General features: G+C 46.8%; 1 protein-coding gene across 2 annotated transcripts in view; it reads left to right on the forward strand.

Annotated features, from left to right (window-relative positions):
- WLS (Wnt ligand secretion mediator) overlaps positions 1–16,845 on the forward strand; it is a 137,367-nt gene that overhangs the window by 116,171 nt on the left and 4,351 nt on the right. Inside the window, exons 11-12 of one of the 2 annotated variants that reach the window (XM_027874046.1) lie at positions 12,459–12,612; positions 15,628–15,696. In XM_027874046.1, the coding sequence (XP_027729847.1) occupies positions 12,459–12,612; positions 15,628–15,696 (223 nt within the window). The remainder of the gene's footprint in view (positions 1–12,458; positions 12,613–15,627; positions 15,697–16,845) is intronic. The other variant, XM_027874047.1, reaches the window with a different exon arrangement.

Raw genomic sequence — 16,845 nt, forward strand, 5'->3', positions numbered from 1 at the left:
CTCAACAGAAGAGAAAAAAATTAGCAATTCGGCTTCCATAGTTCTTCCTTTGGGTATGGATAGCGTTTTCTATCACAAGGCCTCTGGGGATATCTTAGATCCCTGTATTGCCAGGAAGGGTTAAGTTTATCAATGTTAGTCATCATGCAACATGGCTGTTATTGTGTACAACGTTCTCTTGGTTCTGCTCACTTCACTCAGCATCAGTCTCCCTCTACTTTACAGGCGCCCTCTCATCCTATACAACATCTTCCTCATGAAGTTTTTCCTGTTCTCCCAAACTGCTTGGGGCAGCTAGGTGGTGCAGTGGATAGAGCACCAGGCCTGGAGTCAGGAGGACCCGAGTTCAAATTTGGCCTCAGATCAGACACTTGACACTTACTAGCTGTATGACTGTGGGCAAGTCACTTAACCCCAAATGCCTCACCCCCCCCCCAAAAAAACCCCAAACTTCTAGCACTCTCTGTCTTAAACTATCTTATATTCAATGACTTTATGTGTTTTTATTAACTTTATACTTATACTATATACTTTTACATGTACATGCTGTCTCCCCCAGTACAACACAAGATCCTTTAGAGTAGGGATTATTTTATATATGGGACAGTGGAAAGAGCTCTGGGCCTAAAGTCAAGAAGACTTGAATTCAAAGGTGACCTCAAATATTTACTAGCTGTGTGACCTTCTGCAAGTCCCTTAACCTCCGACTGCCTCAGTGTCCTCTTTTGTAAAATGGGTATAGTAGCACTTGCCTTCCAGGGTTGTGGTAAGGATCAAATGGGATTATATTTGTAAATGGCTTAATGAAGTGCCTGGCACATAGTAGGCACTTAACAAAAACTTGTACTTGCGTCCTTGTTGAGGAGAAAATGAAGAGTCCAGCCATTTTGGACCATTGATGACCAATGAATAAGTGGCTGGGCTAGAAATGACAAGCGGGGAAATGGGAAAGGAAGAAACATTTATCTAGCACCTACTATGTGCCAGGCACTGGGCTAAGCACTTTATAAATATTCTCTCATTTCATCTTCACAACCACCCTGGAAGGGAGGTGCTGTTATTATCCCCATTTTACAGGTGAGGAAATTTTCAAGATTGAAACACCTATCTATGTGCCTGGCACCTGAGGGCACCATGCCCGTGCTACGTATTAGCCATGACTGCATCCTCAGGGGCCATATCCACTGTATGAGGCACATAGCAGTATCCAGCTCCACTGACTGCTTCCACCAGGCATTGTTCGTGTCCCTGGCTCTGGAGAGACTCAAGGTGGGGAGACTGATGCTCTGTGAACTATTTTCCTTAGACAGCATCTGTCCTGGCCTAGCCACCCTGTCTTTGTCCCTAAAAGGCTGTTTCTCGCACCTAGGGGTGCCTTGGGACTTGTCTCTTGGGACACTCTTGTGACCCAGAGTGCAGTCACAGAGTTGTGTCCTAAATCATGAATGAACTTTCATGCAGCGAGCTGAGTCCAATGTGAGCATATACACAGTGACCTGAATTTCACCAAACCCCTTCTCCCTCATCCCAGAATGCTTATTTCCAGGCTTCTAAGGCCCACTAGATTGAGAGATTTATGCTTTAGGGCTGCTTAACCTGGGGTCTACACACTTTTTTGTTTCTTGTTCTTTGGATAACTGAGTTTCAATAACTATCCTGTGGATTTTTTTTTTATGCCTTCAAAAACATGAGTCTGAAGAGTCCATAGACCAACCCAGACTGCCAGGACACAAAGAAGGTTAAGGAGCCCTTGCCTAGAGTCACAGAAATTCAGAGGTAGAAGGGACTCCAAAAGCCTCGCTTTACAGATGGGGAAACTGAGGCCCAAAGAGACAAAGCACGTTTCCCAAGGTTGTCCAGATAGTGAGTAGTAGAGTTGAGTTTGGACCCAGCTCCAATCTGGTACTCTTTCCAAATCAAGAGCACTATCATTGTTGACTGGGGACAGAAAAAGAGAAATAACAGATCTGGAGTTCTCGTTTTTCTTCCCAAGTCCACCCCTTGACTAGTTTTCTGGCAAACCTGGTCTCAGATCCCACAATTATAAGGTCACTGATTGAGAGCTTAGGGGGACCTCCAAGGCCAGCTCAATCAACCATCCACCTCACTTCTCAGGAAACAGAAGGTAAAGGATGATTACAGAGACTCAGTGTTGGTAAAGATCTCGGGACCAATGAATCAACTCCATATCTCTGTAGTGCTCCTGAAATTTGGTCATCCGGCTTTGGCTTGAACCCTACCCTTCCACTTCTCAAGGCAGCCCATCATTCCTCTGCAGGTTACCCTGAGCCCCAGAGGGCAGGGAAGAATTGGACAACCCCTAGGGAAATAAGACAGAACCAGAATCAATGGAGAAAAGGCCAATTTCCACCTGAATGTCTATTTCTACTAGAGGAAGTCCATTTCCCCCATGAGCCTCAGCTCCTCCTCTCCCCAAAGAGCCAAGTGGGACCTCTGCTTCTCTTTAAAACAAAGAATTGTTGCTCGGTCTTAATCTTCTAAATGTTCAATTAGTATGGGCTTTTCAAGCAAAGGAGGCCAGCCTTCAAGGGAGCTCAGCTGGTGGGTGAAGTTTGGAGGAGAAGATCAGTATTACAGCTCCGCAGTGTTTCCCGTCTCACGGCTGTCCCTCGCCTGTCTTTTTCTATCTGGTACGAAAGTCATCCAGGGCGTGTTTTGGCTGAAGGAGAGGAGCAGGAGGCACATTTCAGATTCCACCGGTTCCTTACTTTCTTCCTGCTGTTTTTTTAAAGGTTTATTTATAGACATCTGAGACATTTTCAGGCATAACGAGACGTCTCCCAGGTAATGTTTTAACAGAGTCATTACAGGATTTTTTTTTAATACCGTTTTCAAGTAGTCTCGGTGGTGATCTCACCTAAAAGAAGGACCTGTTGAGTAACTTTTTGAAATGGATCCCAGCCCTCTGGGAAAGGAATGTTTCTAAAAAAACCTCATTGTGTCCCACTGCTTGCTGGGAGAGCTTGCCTGGGCTTTAAGCTGCATGAAATCGAATTCAAGAGGAATCTTAAAGCCGGGTGACCTAGAATGAGGGGCTGAGGGAGGGGCTGGAGAATGCAGTGACCCTGAGGGCTTTGTAGTTGGGCTTTTAAAGGCCTGACATTTTTCAAGACTGCAAGCGCAGCAGCCCAGCTCTTCAGGCAGGAGAGATCAGAGAGCATGCATGTAATATGTGGAGAAGACCACTGACCTTCATGATAGGCAAGCCCGGCCGGGCTGGCGTGAAGTTCCAGGTCAGATCCCACCGAGACAAATTCCCAAATGCCCTTCTGCTCCTTCACCCCATCATGCCAGGGACCCATTCCATAGAAATATCTCGTTAGTTTTCTCATCTGTAAAATGGGGACGATAATAGCCCCTGCCTACATTGTAGGATCAAATGAGGTGGTGTATTAAAGCCCTTTGCAAAATTTAAATGCTGTATGAAATTAGCCCTCCAAAAAGTGTTTGGGCTTTTGTCCTTCTTAGAGAAAGGAGCCTGTACTTCTCTCTAGTCAAATAAATGAGCATTTTTCTTAGTAGCAAAAATAATAATAATAACAACAAGAAGAAGAATTTGTTTAAATATAGCTTTACAATTTGCAAAGTGTTTTGTTTCCAATAACCCTGTGAGGGTGATAGCTGGAGTGTAAACCAATGATTTCGTTAGTATGAGAACTACTAAATGAGGAAATAGGAAATGCCCTTTACTAACACAGGTCAGTACCTTTTTCTGAATTTAGAGGCTCAAGGATTGCCCGTTAGGCCCTGAGAGGTTAATTGTCCCACAGCCTGTGAGTATCAGGGGCAGGACTCAAACCCAGGGCTTCTTGGCTTTCAGGCCAGTGCTCATTCATTCCATTCTTTCATGATGATGGTGAGGAGAAGGAGGAGGAGGCAGCTCTTCATTCAGTGGACACATGCAAAATAAAGTGGGCATCTACACAGACTCTCTTGCCTATTGCAATCTCCCTGCCTCAACTTCCCCCACTCTGATCCCTCTTCCACCCAGCTGCTAAGTGATTCTCCTAACGTGTAGATCTGACCTCACTACCCTTCCTATTCAGTGAACGCATGTGGCTCCCTCTTGTCCTATCATGTCTTACTCTGAGTGACCCTATGGACTACAGCATTCCAGGCCCTTCTGCCCTCCACCATACCCCCACATCTGTCTAAGCTCATCTTCATGGTTTCCATGACACTTTCTATCCTCTGCCATCCCCTTCTTCTTCTTTCAATCATTCCCAACATCAGGGTCTTTTCCAATGAGGCCCTATCTTCTCATTATGTTGTGAAAGTATTTCATCTTCAGCTTTGGTATTTGACCTCCCAATGAATAGTCTGAATTAATTTCTGTATTAATTTAACAAAAATTGCTAACTCTTACCTCTAGAGTAAAGTAGAGGCTCCTCTCTGATTCTACAACTGACCCCTCTTCTTACCTTCCAGCCGCCTTCCACGTTACGCCCACCATTCCCCTACGGGGCTTGGGCTTTCCCTGCCCAGTGTCTGGAACATTCTCCCTTCTCCCATCCACCTCTGAGGTGACTTCAGGACTTGGGTCAAAGAAGGCATTGTGCGGAAGGGCTTTCTTGGTGCCCCTTCAGTAAATTTCTTTTTCAACTACTCTGCATGTATCCAGTTACATAGGTGTTGTCTTCCCTATGAGAATGGAAACTCCTTGCAAGCAGGAACTGTTTTTCCTTTAAATCCCAAGTGCCCAGCTCAGTACTTGGCACATAGTAAGCACTTAATAAATGTTTGTTGACTGACTAATTGGTGCATCAGAAATGGGATTTGAACCCAGGTGTTCCTGGTTCTGAGGCCAGCTCTCTATCTATTGTGCCATACTATCTCTGCCTTTGAGGGTGGTGGTATAAGAATTATTATCCCCATTTTACAGTGTAGGCGATTAAGCCCAGAGAGTTTATATGATTTGCCCAGGGTCACACAGACCTAGTCAGTGACAGAGATGGTGCTTGAGAACCTAGCAGAATGTCAGCTCTTTGATGACAGAGATTATTTTGTTTTTGTCTTTGTATCCCTCTTACCAAGCAAAGTGTCCAGCATATAGTAGGCTCTTTTTAAAAGTATCACACTTCTTTTTTATATTCAATTTAATTTCTTTTCTCAATTACACGTAAACAAAAATTTTAACATTCACTTTTTAAAATTTAGATCCTCTCTTTCCTTCCCTTTTCTCCCCTCTCTCTGAGAAAGAAAGCAATTTAAAATAGATTATCCTTGTGCAGTCATGCAAAACATTTTCATATTAGCTCTGTTGCAAAGCAAATCACAGACCAAAAACACAAAACCAAAAATAATAAAGTACAGAAAAGACATGGCAGGCTCTTAATAAATGTCTGTCAAGTTGAATTGAACCTCAGCCTTCTGACTCCTCATTGTCCTAGGTTCCTTCCACATCTCAGTACGTGACTCTCTGTACAAGTGGTCACATATGGCATTGTAGGACTTTGAACCAGAAGGGATCAGGTCATCCATCCCCTTTGTTTTACGGAGGAAACTGAAGCCCTGCTTGACCTATGAAGTTCCTAGCACAAGGTCATACAGGTAGTAAATGAAAGAATGAAGATCTGAACCCAGGTCTTCTGCCTCCAAATCTCCTAGAGGGGGAAAAAGTGATTTCCAGAAATAACATTTGCCAGGGTGAGTGCATCAGCCTAGGATGCTTTAGCATCAGTCGCCTTACCTTTTTGAAAGTTCAAAGCCAGTGAGACTGAGAGGTTGTCCGTACTTAGTAGCTTTGATTTTAGACTATAAGCTCCTTCAAGGCAAGGACTGTCTCTCTCTCTCTCTCTTTTTTTTTTAATTTTAATTTGTATCCCCAGTGCTTAGCATAGTACCTGGCACTTAGTAGGCACTTAATACATGTTTACTGACTGATTACTTCCTCCTAGGCACAGTGCCTGAACTTTTAGAAGCTTTGACCTGGGGTACTAGATAATGAGTGGGTAGACAGAGCAGTTAGCCACCCCAAGCCATGATTATCTGAGAGGCAAGATGAGGCACATAGACTCAATATGTTTAAACTCATGGGATAGTATAAAAGCCACAAAGAGCCTTGCTGTTCATCTGCTCTTATCTTCTCCCTCAATTTAAAAAGAAACTGAAAATGAATCACATTTGTCCTTGAGAAATATAACTTTGTTAAAATAACAGTCTAAAATAGCGACCAGTTACTCTCTGTGAGGTAATATAGAAGTACAGTTGGAAGCAAGATCATAAAAGAAATAACCCTTCGACACATGTCGGTAGCTCTTATTTTTACATTTGTCGGTTGAATTCCTCACTGTTTATCCTCATTCTTGTCCTTCCCTTTGAGTCCAAAACTTCTCTGGTAGCTACTGAAGTAGGTTCCAACTTTCTATGCATATGGAGCTATATCTATATTTGTACAGTATGAATCAATGTCTAAAAGTATCAACTTGAGATATGGATGATGTCAGGGAAGAACATTCAAACAATTCATACTTGAAGCATCAAAAATGGGGGCTACTTACACTTCTTGGTCATGATGTGTACAGCTAGGAGGGACCTCAGAGTTCGTCTAGCCCACCCTCTTCAGATAAGGAAACTGAGGAAACATTAAAAACAAAAAACAAATCACAGCCTACAATTCCCCACAGTAGGTCTATAATGCAAAACTATCTTTTTCCTTCTCGAGGTAGGAGGCAAAATGGTGCCTAATGGAAAGGACCCTAGACATTAGAGTTCAAATCCCAGCTCCCCCATTGTCTAGCAGGGCAACCAAAGGAAAGTTATCTGGCCTTTTCTTTATGTAGAAAATAAGGAAGTCGGACTAGCTGGGCTCTTTGGGCCCTCCTAGCTCAGATGAGTTTCTGTGCTGAGCACGTATGCTAGTAATTACACACATGCGAATGCAGGACTTTCAAGTTTACAAAGCATGAACCTTGCAGCAAGCCTGTGGGATGGGTCGGGTATTTATATCCTTATTTTGCAGACAAGAAAACTGTAACCTAGAGGTAAAAAGTGACCTGCTTACAGGTCATAGATAGAATAAGCAGCAGAACCTGGAATCCATAGCCTCCCTGGGTGTGACTAGTGTTCTTTCTACTACACCCGACTGCCTCCAGGTACTCAGTGCCATGCTGAGTACCAGGAAGAGATCAAAGACCTTTACTCCATGATCACTGTCATTCATTCATTCATTCAGTCACTGTCAGGCACAGTGCTAGGCACAAAGGGTACAAAGACAAATGAAATAGTCCCTGCCCTCAGGGAAATTGTACTGGGGGAAAATAACATATAAATGGAAAATTAAACATAAAATATATACAATAATTTCTGGAAGAAGGGCAGGCAGTAACTGGTGGTAGGAGATGAGGGTGGGGGAGATCAGGAGAGGATCACTGTAGGAATGGCTTTGGAGGAAGGCAAGTCCCAACTAAAATCCCCCCTTCTGCAGGAAGTTGCCTTTCCCAATCCCTCTTAATGCTAGTGCCTTCCCTCCAATCATTTCCTATTTATCCTGCAAAAAACTTGCTTTTATCTATTTGTTGGTCTGTCATCTCCCCCATTTTTAGACTGTAGGCTCCTTGAGGGCTTTTGCCTCCTCCTGTCTTTTGCCTCTTTTTGTATCCACAGTGCTCAGCACAGTGCCTGGCACCTAGTAGGTGCTTAATAAATAAAAGTTTATTAATCGGTGGATTTCTATGAGTCGTGGGTAAGGAGGGAATGCATCAAGGGCATAGAAAAAGCCCGTCGGAAGACGCAGACTTGGGAGAGGACTGTCATGTGAGGAATCAGGTAGCTAGAGCCGGATTGTAAAGGAGGAGTTTGCAGTTTACCCTACAGGTAAGAAGGAGCCAGCAGAGTTCTTGAGCAGGGGAATCTGGCTGGAGCTTGCAATGGGAGATGAAGCTGTTTGCCCAAGGTTACACAGCCAGTATGTAGCTAAGCTGGGAATCTGCCAGCGTCTTCTGAATTCCAAGACCCTAATTCACGGCAACTGTCGACCCTGGTTGTCTCATCCCTACAAAATGTGGGACTGGCCCCTATCCAGGGCTTCAGTCGTAAGGTTTTCAAACTTTGTGGAGTTTAAAGTCAACAGAGGCTGAATGACCACTTCTCAAGTGTGTGGTAGTGGGTGTTTTTTTTTAATAGACTAAATAGCTGCTAAGGAATATTTCAGGTCTGCAGTTCTCAGATTGAGTCAAGACTTCAGTTAGCAAGTGGCAGCCAGCAAAGCTAATGTGAAATGGGCGTGGCTTCCAGAAGGGGGGGGGGGGGTCTCTGCCCTGGTCAGACCTCCTGGAGAACTGCATTGAGTTCTGGACGCCATGACTTAAGAAGGGGCTTCTGAGTTGGAAAGCACCCAAAGGGGCCAGCCAGGGTGGGGAAAGGTCTTGAGCCAGTCACCTGAGCATTTTTTGATGGAGCTGGGGCTGATTGGCCTGGAGGAAGAGATTCAGGGAGTACTCGATCGCCGTCCTCAGGGTGAAGGGGCGTCTGCTGGAGGAAGAATTAGTCTTGTTCCCTGTGGCCTCAGAGGACAGAACCGAGAATAGTGGTTGGCAGACGCAAAGCAGTCAGTTGGGGTTCATGTGAGGGAAAATGCTCTAACGATATGGCTGCCCCAAAGTGGAAGGGGATCTCTCTCCTCGGAGGTCTTTAGCTGTGGCTCGATGAGCCCTTGTTAGGGGGATATTGATAGGAGGGATTCTCTTCATGCGTGGGCTGGACTAAATCAACCAATAAACATCTATTAAGCACCTTCTATATGCCAGGCTCTGTACTAGGTGCTAGGGGCCACAAAGACCAAAGCACAGCCTGCCCTTGAGAAGGGGAGCTTAAAAAGCCTAAGAGATAGGATGTACATCATCCCACACATTCACACGTATACACAGTGAGTAGTTTGGGGAGCACGGCCGTAAGTATCTGCGAGAGTCAGGAAAGGCTTCAGGGAGAAGCTGCTTGAGCCGATTCTTGAAGGAAAAAGAGATTTTGAAGAGCTGAGCGAGTGTTCCAGGCGCTGGGGACGGCAACGGTCTGGCAGTAGGAGATGGGGTCTTCATTGTACCGAGCGGCAAGTCAGATGGGCTGAATCACAGCATATGTGCAAGGCAGCAGTGTGCGAGAAGACTGGAAGGGGAGTAAGGGGCCAGGCTGTCAAGAATTTTCCTGACCAAAAAGAACTTATACAAAGCATCCCCAAAATCTTTCAAGCTTCAGTAGCTAACATCTGAACTTAGACTTCGGGACACTTTGTATTTGATCTGAAGGTAATAGAGTCAGTAGAGTTTGACTGACATGGTCAAGGTTTAATGGGTGAAATGGTCAGAAGTCCACCTTAGGAAAGTCATTTTGGCAAGTCTGTGGAGGCTGGACTGGAGTGGGGAAAGGTCCGAGGCAGGGAAAACGAGGCAGAAGTTGTGCAATATCCCAGTGAGAGGGGAATGAGAGCCTGAAGTCGGGTGTTGGTGTTGACTGTGTCAATGGAGAGAAGGTGACGGTCACGCCTGAGGTGTTTGGGGGAGACGAGCAATGAGATTTAGGCATCGGATTGCCCATGCCAAGTAAGCGAGAGAGTGAGAAGCCAAGGACGATGCCAAGGTTTCAAAGCTCAGTGACTGGAAGGATACAGAAGTTCTTGATAGAAGTAGTGTGGGGGAAAATAATGAGTTCTGTTTGGAACAGAATAGTTGAGATGCCTCCAGAACATTCTGTTCAAAATATCCATAGGCAGTTGGGACACAGGTGTGCAGCTCACAAAAGACAAGGGCCAGATTTCTAGCTCTGGCAATCATCTGGATGGAAATTATTATTGATAGAGGCATCTAGGTGGCGCAGTGGATAGAGCACCGGCCCCGAAGTCAGGAGGACCTGAGTTCAAATCTGGCCTCAAACCAAACACTTGACACTAGCTGTGTGACCCTGGGCAAGTCATTTAACCCCAATTGCCTTAAAAAAAAAAAGCGGAAATTATTACTGAACTCATGGGAACCAATGAGGTCACCAAGGGAGAGTGTATGGAGAGAGAACCTTGGGGTAGCCCAGGGTTAGTTGGGGTGACGTGGATGAGGAATGAGCAAAGGAACTCAGAAGAAGCCTGTGATTCTGCCTCTAGAGAGGTCAGAGAGTGGAAGGGGAGTCCTCTAGGTGTGTGGACCATCTTGAGTGTAGGCATGGAGGAAGCTATGGCAGCCCAGCCCTTCTGATAGCGACTCTGTGCCTTTACCTAGCCAGAGCTCCCCCTAAAATGCAGCCACCAGGTAATTCCTGCCTTCTCTACTGAATTCCCATCAGAATAGGGAGCCCAACATGACTCCTTTCACTGTACCTAGGAGAATGCATTCACCGTTATTGCTGCGTGCCCTGGAATTTTTTTCAATACAACAAAATTTTTTAAGTGTCTGCTATGCACAAAGCAAGAGACAGCTTAGTGTAGTGGACAAAGAGCTGGCCCTGGAGTCAGGAAGCCCTGGGTTCAAATCCTGCCTCTGACATATGCAAGTCATTAACTCACTCAGTGCCCCCAGGTAAGTCTCTAAGACTCACTCTTGTAAAGTGGCCTATTATTTTTTATTTTCTATTTATTTTTGATACATTTTTGTTAATATCTTTAGTTTTTGTACCACCTACATAGCCCCATGTATCCCACCTCCAATCCTATCCTAGAGAATAATCCTTTATAGTAAAGAAATCAAGCCAGCCAGCATTTATTAAGCACCTGCTATGTGCCAGGCACTGTTCTAAGGCAGGGAAAACAAAGGCAACAAAGCAGTCCCTGCCCGCAAGGAGCTGATAATCTAATGGGTGAGACAACATACTAACAATTACGCACAAATGAGATACAGACAGGAAAAACTGGGGACAACCTCAAAGGGGAAAAAAAGGTTAAGAACTTTTCAGTAAAACTAACCAACATTATATGTAATGTTCCGCCCTCATAGTTCCTCACCTTTGAAAAGGATGGGGGTGAAGTACCTTCTTCTAGTTTTCTTTGGGCCAAGCTTAGTCATTGTAATGCCACAGCATTCGGGGTCTATATTTCATGATTAATCTTTCCCTTTACATGGTGGGCATCATGTGTCTCTTGTTGTTCTGGATCTGCTTATCTCACTTCGCATCAGTTCACGAAAGTCTTCCGATGCTTCTCTGGATTTCTCATCTTGGCCCTTGTTAACGATGCACAGCCCATGTCTTAATAGCCATTTTTGTAGAGGAGTAGCTGAACCATATTGGTGCAAGAAGGGTCCTGGAGGGGAGTTAGCCACAAGAAGTGAACTCATAGGCCCAGACCAATGCACAGAGCACTGTCCCAAGCACCAAGGAACTAGAGATGAAAGCATTTATTATATTCCTGCAGAATACCAGGCACAACGGATGAGATCTAATCCCTGTCCTCAGAGAGTTTACTGTCTAAGAGCAGGAGATAAGACAAGGACACAAATCAATGAACTACACGTTAAAATATGGTAACACTGATGTGGACTAGTGTGGGAGAGGAGCATGTCGTCCAGTGGGGTCACAGATCTATGTCATTATCTTAGTAAGTACGAACAGTAGTGGGATCTTAATTCCTATCTGACTGTGAAAGAGAACCTTCATGGAGGAGGTGGGCATGTGTTCTGGACAGGTAAGATTTCAGCAACCAGAGATAGAAAGGAGAGTTTTCCAAGCAGAAGTGAAAGACATGAGCAAAGGCCAAGATAGGAAAGACGTAATGGCACCTGGTCTAGTTTGGGAGAAGACAGCACGAAGCAGTAAATAGTGCTGAATTTGGAGACAGGGAGACCTGGGTTCCAATTCTGCCTCAGATACTTGGATGACCCTGGGTAAGTCACTCTCTGGGCCTTGGTTTGCTCATCTCTAAAAAGAAGGGTTTGGATTTAAGGTCTTTTCCAGCTACTAATCTCTCCTCCTAAGGTCCTGGGTGAAGAGGAGGGTGAGATTGACTGGAAAGGTAGGTTTGCAGAGCATTGAATGCCAGAGTCAGGAGTCTGGGCTTTTTTTTTTTTGGTGAGCAATGAAAAGTCCTTCAGTTAGGACATGCCATGATTAGAGCATTTCATGATGACAATAATAGTAACTGACGTTTCTGCCACAGTTCAGGCTAGAATGTCCTCCTCGAGGGAAGGGGTCGTTTCATCATTGTCTCTGTACATATGTGTAGCACTTAGCACAAGGCCTACATGCCCTTAACCGATGCTTCTTGAATTGTGCTGAAGGGCTCATAAAACCTTTTACACACATTATTTCTATTGTGTTTCAGTACAGAGCTGGGAGGTGAAATTCTTCAGGCATTAATAGGCCCATTTCATGGATGAGGAAACTGGAGCCCAAATGACATGGCCCTGGTCACACTGCTAGCCAGACCCAGGGATGGGGAGGCCAGGAAGAGACGGTGGCCCCATGAAATGGCAGCCTTGCTTTTGGTCCACTCTGACCACGTCTGCTTTTTTCTTCCATGACAGGTGACCGAGGGCCACTGGAAATGGGGCGGCATCACGGTCCAGGTGAACAGCGCCTTTTTCACAGGCATCTATGGCATGTGGAACCTCTACGTCTTTGCATTGATGTTCCTGTATGCACCATCTCACAAAAACTATGGGGATGACTCGTCCAATGGTGAGCATAACTCTGCTCTGTCCTGGGGAGCTCACAGTGGCCAGGACAGGGATGGGGGAGGGTTCTCCTCTCACAAGGGGTGAGTCTTTCGGTCTCTGATGATGGTGGCTCACCGGACGGCTTCTTGTGGAGGCCACCTGCCTACTGAGCCCTTTTTTGGGCACATTCAGAGTATGCTGAGCAGTGTGGTAGGAGAGGTCAAATCCTGCCTAGCCTGGTGACCCTGGGCAAGTCACTAAACACTCAGTGCCTCATTTTCCTCATCTGTAAAGTTAGGGATTGGAACCTGATGAATTCCAAGGGTCATTTCTTTGTTAAATGTATGATCCTATAATTCTTCTGTCTGACTTTGCTCTTTTTATCAATGCTACTATCTTCCCAGCCCCTAGATGGGAAGTCTCAGACTTAGAATTATTCATTCTCATTGAGTCCCATTGATTCTGCCTTTCTATGTCCTGAATCAGTTCCCTCCTTTCTCTTTCTCCTGCTAATACCTCTGGTCAAACACTTCTCACCTGGAGGAGCAAATTCTCTTTCCTGTGTACATGGTCCCAGGCCCCAGGCCACCTCCCCTCCACTGTGGCTCGGCACTCACACACTTACCTGACCATGTCTTACTCTGTAGGTTTTAGGTACAGTCTTTAGGCAACCCTCCCTGAGGGTAACACCATTTTCTCTTCTAATTTCTCTCTGTCCAATGTAGTGCATAACCTAGTGACTTACACAATCACTAAATGGATGTGCTCAGTTCAATGGAATTGAAGCCTATGTATATAGACAAGGTGGTCAGCTTGGTCAAAGCGGGAGGTCCCAGATCGGCGCTTAGTGCCGGCTTTGGCAGCAAGGGCCCGCCACGCCATTTCAGTTGGGTGCTTCCTCCCCACATCAGCCTGTTCTCCAAACCTGGAGACAGGGTGCCCTGTCCTGGCTGAGCCCCAGGGCTCCTTCATGGGGCCCTTCACTGTCCTTGGGCAAATCCCTGCCTCTCTGGGCTTCACTTCCCTCCCTGTGAAATAATGGAGTTGGAAAAGATGGTCTCTAAAGTCCCTCTGAACTCTGAAATTCTCAGCTTCTCTTAAATCCTATTTGCAGGGAAAGGTCTGAGCATGACGTAAATCAGTACAAGTCAGTGGGAGTGGATGCTGAACTTTCCCGACCATCTGGGAGCTCAGATCCCAAAGGCAGCCTGGATCAATGGTCAGAGTGCTGCCTCTGGAGGCAGAGCACCTGCATTCAAGCTCTTCCTGCCTCAGTTTGCTCATCTGTAACATGAGACCTCCAAGGTCCCACCCATCTCCAGATCTAACTGCCCTGGTCTGGACTAACTCTTCTGCCTTGATCACCACACCCAACTCCCTGGGGCCTCCGTTTGCTCATCTGTCCAGTGACAGGATTGGCCCAGACGGCCCAAGAGGTCCCTTCCAGTTCTAGATCTGAAATCCCACGAAAAGGAGGCCTTTGTCTGTCGTTTGTGGTTCAGTCATTTTTCAGTCGTGTCTGACTCTTCGTGACCCCATTTGGGATCTTCTTGGCAAAGACGCTGGAGTGGTTTGCCATTTTTTATTCCAGCTCATTTTACAGATAAGGAAACTGAGGCAGACAGGATGAAGTGACTTGTCCAGGGTCACACAGCTAGGACAAAGTGAGGCATTGGCCTGGAGGGCCTCTCTCTCCTTCCCTAGCCCTTGGAAGAACCACTGCACCCAGCAGGCTGTCCCTCGGAGGCTGGGTGGAGTAAAAGAAATGATAATGACGACAGCTCCCACATGTATCACGCAGCTTTAAGGTTTTCAAAGTGCTTTACACGGGCTGTCTCCCTTGATGCTCACACCAACCCGATGAGGTACCCCATTTTACAGATATGGAAACTGAGGCACAGAGAGGTCCAACAGATAGAGGATTGGACCCATACTCAGGAAAACCTGAGTTCAAATCCCCTCGGCCAACGGCTGCTTGCGTCACCTCGAGCAAGTCACAGCCTCCTTGGCCTCAGTTTCCTCATCTGTCAGATGAAAGGGCCAGACTTGATGGGCTCTGAGGCCCCTTCCAGCTCGCGAGCGATGACCCTGCCACCCCCCTGCAGAGCATCAGCGGCCCCTCAGATCCCAAAGCCCCTCCCCGCCAGGAAGCTTGCCTTCTTCTTTATATTTTTTTCTCCCCAGACTCAGGCAAGCCAGACATGAAATTAGCTTTGCCAGCAGCCCAGAACGTCCCTTTCTAAACACAGCCGCCCGACCTTTGGCGGCTCAGGCGGAAAACAAATGGAAGTGAGATCAGATTTATCCCGAGCTCTTCCATTTAATAATGAGAAGCTGCCATCGTGACGTCCTTGGATGAATGTCTGCACGCCCTGTCTCCCACTCGGTGCCCAGCCCCCGCTGCAGGCCCGGGCCCTCTGCCCCCTCACCCCCCCTCCTCCCCCTCCACCCCTGCAGCTTCCACAGTCTCTCCATTCAGTCTTCTCACTCGCTTCCCGCCTGCTAGCTTTCTTCCTCTCCCACCAGACCATGCAAAGGCGGCCCAGAGATTACCGGCATTTATGCAAAGCCTTGGAAAGAGCTTTGGCTGGGGGTCACGCGAGGAGATTAATAATAAGCTGTCAGTGGGCACGCTGGATCTGTAAATGTTCTGGCCGACCCCCAAGAGCCAGCCCACCTCCCCTTTTTCTCCTGCCTCTCTTCTCCCCTTCTCTTCTCCTCCCCTTCTTTTTCTTCCTCTCCCCCTCTTTCTCCCTTACCCTCCTCTTCCCTCCTTCTTTTCTTCTCTCTCCTTCTTCCCTTCTCCTCCTCCTTTCTCCTTCTCCCCTTCTTTTTCTCCTTCTCCTCCCTCCTCTCCCCTGTTGTCGTCCTCCCTCCACCTCCCTCCGTCCTCCTCCTCCTCTTCCTCCCTTCCCTTCTCTTCCTCCTCTCCATCCTCCTCCTCCTCTCCTCCTCCCCTTCTCTTCCTCTCCTCTTCTTCCACGCTTCCCTTCCTTTTGAAGTTGGCCTGAGTTTGGGGGTTTTGTTTTTTCTTCAGAGCCAAGACGTGAAATCCCTTTCTTCCTGATATCGCCTGATAACTCCCGGGTGCTTCAAGGTTTGTCAGGTGATTGTCATACATTATCTCATTGGATCCTTGCAACCCCTGGAGTCTGGATGCCGTTACTATCCCCCACTTTACAGATGAGGAAACCCAGACTCTTAAGGGTTAAGTGACTTGTCCAGGGTCACACAGTCAGTATGTGACTGTGGCAGAGTTAGCACCCAGCACTCTTCTTGACATGAGGCTCTCTTGATGGGAACGCTTGCTCTGTGTGGGTGGTAGTTAGCCCTAGTGAAGGAGTATTTAACCAAGGGTCTGCAGATCCTCTGGGGTCCATGGATATATTTCAGTAGGTCCGTGAACTTGGGGGATGGGGGAGAAATGGCATTTTTATTTTCACTAAACTTGAACAGAAAATTTGCATTTCCTTCAATTATTTAAAAACATGATTCTGAGAAACATTTAAAAACATGATTCTTCCTCCAGAGGCTTGGCCAGCTCCCCCAAAGGGTCACCGATAGAACCTCTGACCCAGTGGGACCCAGCCTGTGCTGACTGAAGAAGAAGTCAGCCCCTTCTAGGGTTATCTCCCTGAAAGCAGTTTGCCTTTCCCATGTTAAAGAGCAGGTGGGCCTTGACGCAGCCAAGTGGAGCCCTCTGCACGTGGCTTTTGAGGGTGGCTAGGAGGCTACTGGCAATAGAGGTCTGGACTTGGAGCCATCCAGAAGACCTGGGCTTGCCTCCTGCCTCAGACATTTAACTGACTGTGGGATTTCTCAGTCTCTCGGGGCCTCACTTACTTCTGTGAAGTGAGGGATAGGCCAGGATGACCTTAAAGGTCTTTCCGACTCCATACCAATGACTCAATGAGATCCAGGGGAAGGAGGCTCACTGGACCCTGTTCCTAGATCGAGCCGATTTCAGAGCAGCCAGTGGAAGACTTTGGTCATCTCGATGGGGGGCGGGGGGAGGGTTATTCTTCTTCCCCCAAAGGATGTGTCCACAGGCAAAGTAGTGTCACTTTCCTAATCTGCAAACGAAGCTGAGCTAGGGAGTCTCTGAGCTCTAACCCTGGATGCAGGAAGAAAGAGAGGGAGGAGGGGGAGAGGGAGAGGAGGAGAGAGTGAGAGAGAGAGGGAGGGGGAGGAGAGAGAGAGAGAAGGAGGGGGGGAGAGAGAGAGAGAGAAGGAGAGGGGGAGAGGGAGGGGGGAG

The sequence above is a fragment of the Vombatus ursinus genome, unplaced genomic scaffold (assembly GCF_900497805.2).
Source record: "Vombatus ursinus unplaced genomic scaffold, bare-nosed wombat genome assembly UNPS02014804.1, whole genome shotgun sequence".
NCBI classification, from domain to species: domain Eukaryota; kingdom Metazoa; phylum Chordata; class Mammalia; order Diprotodontia; family Vombatidae; genus Vombatus; species Vombatus ursinus.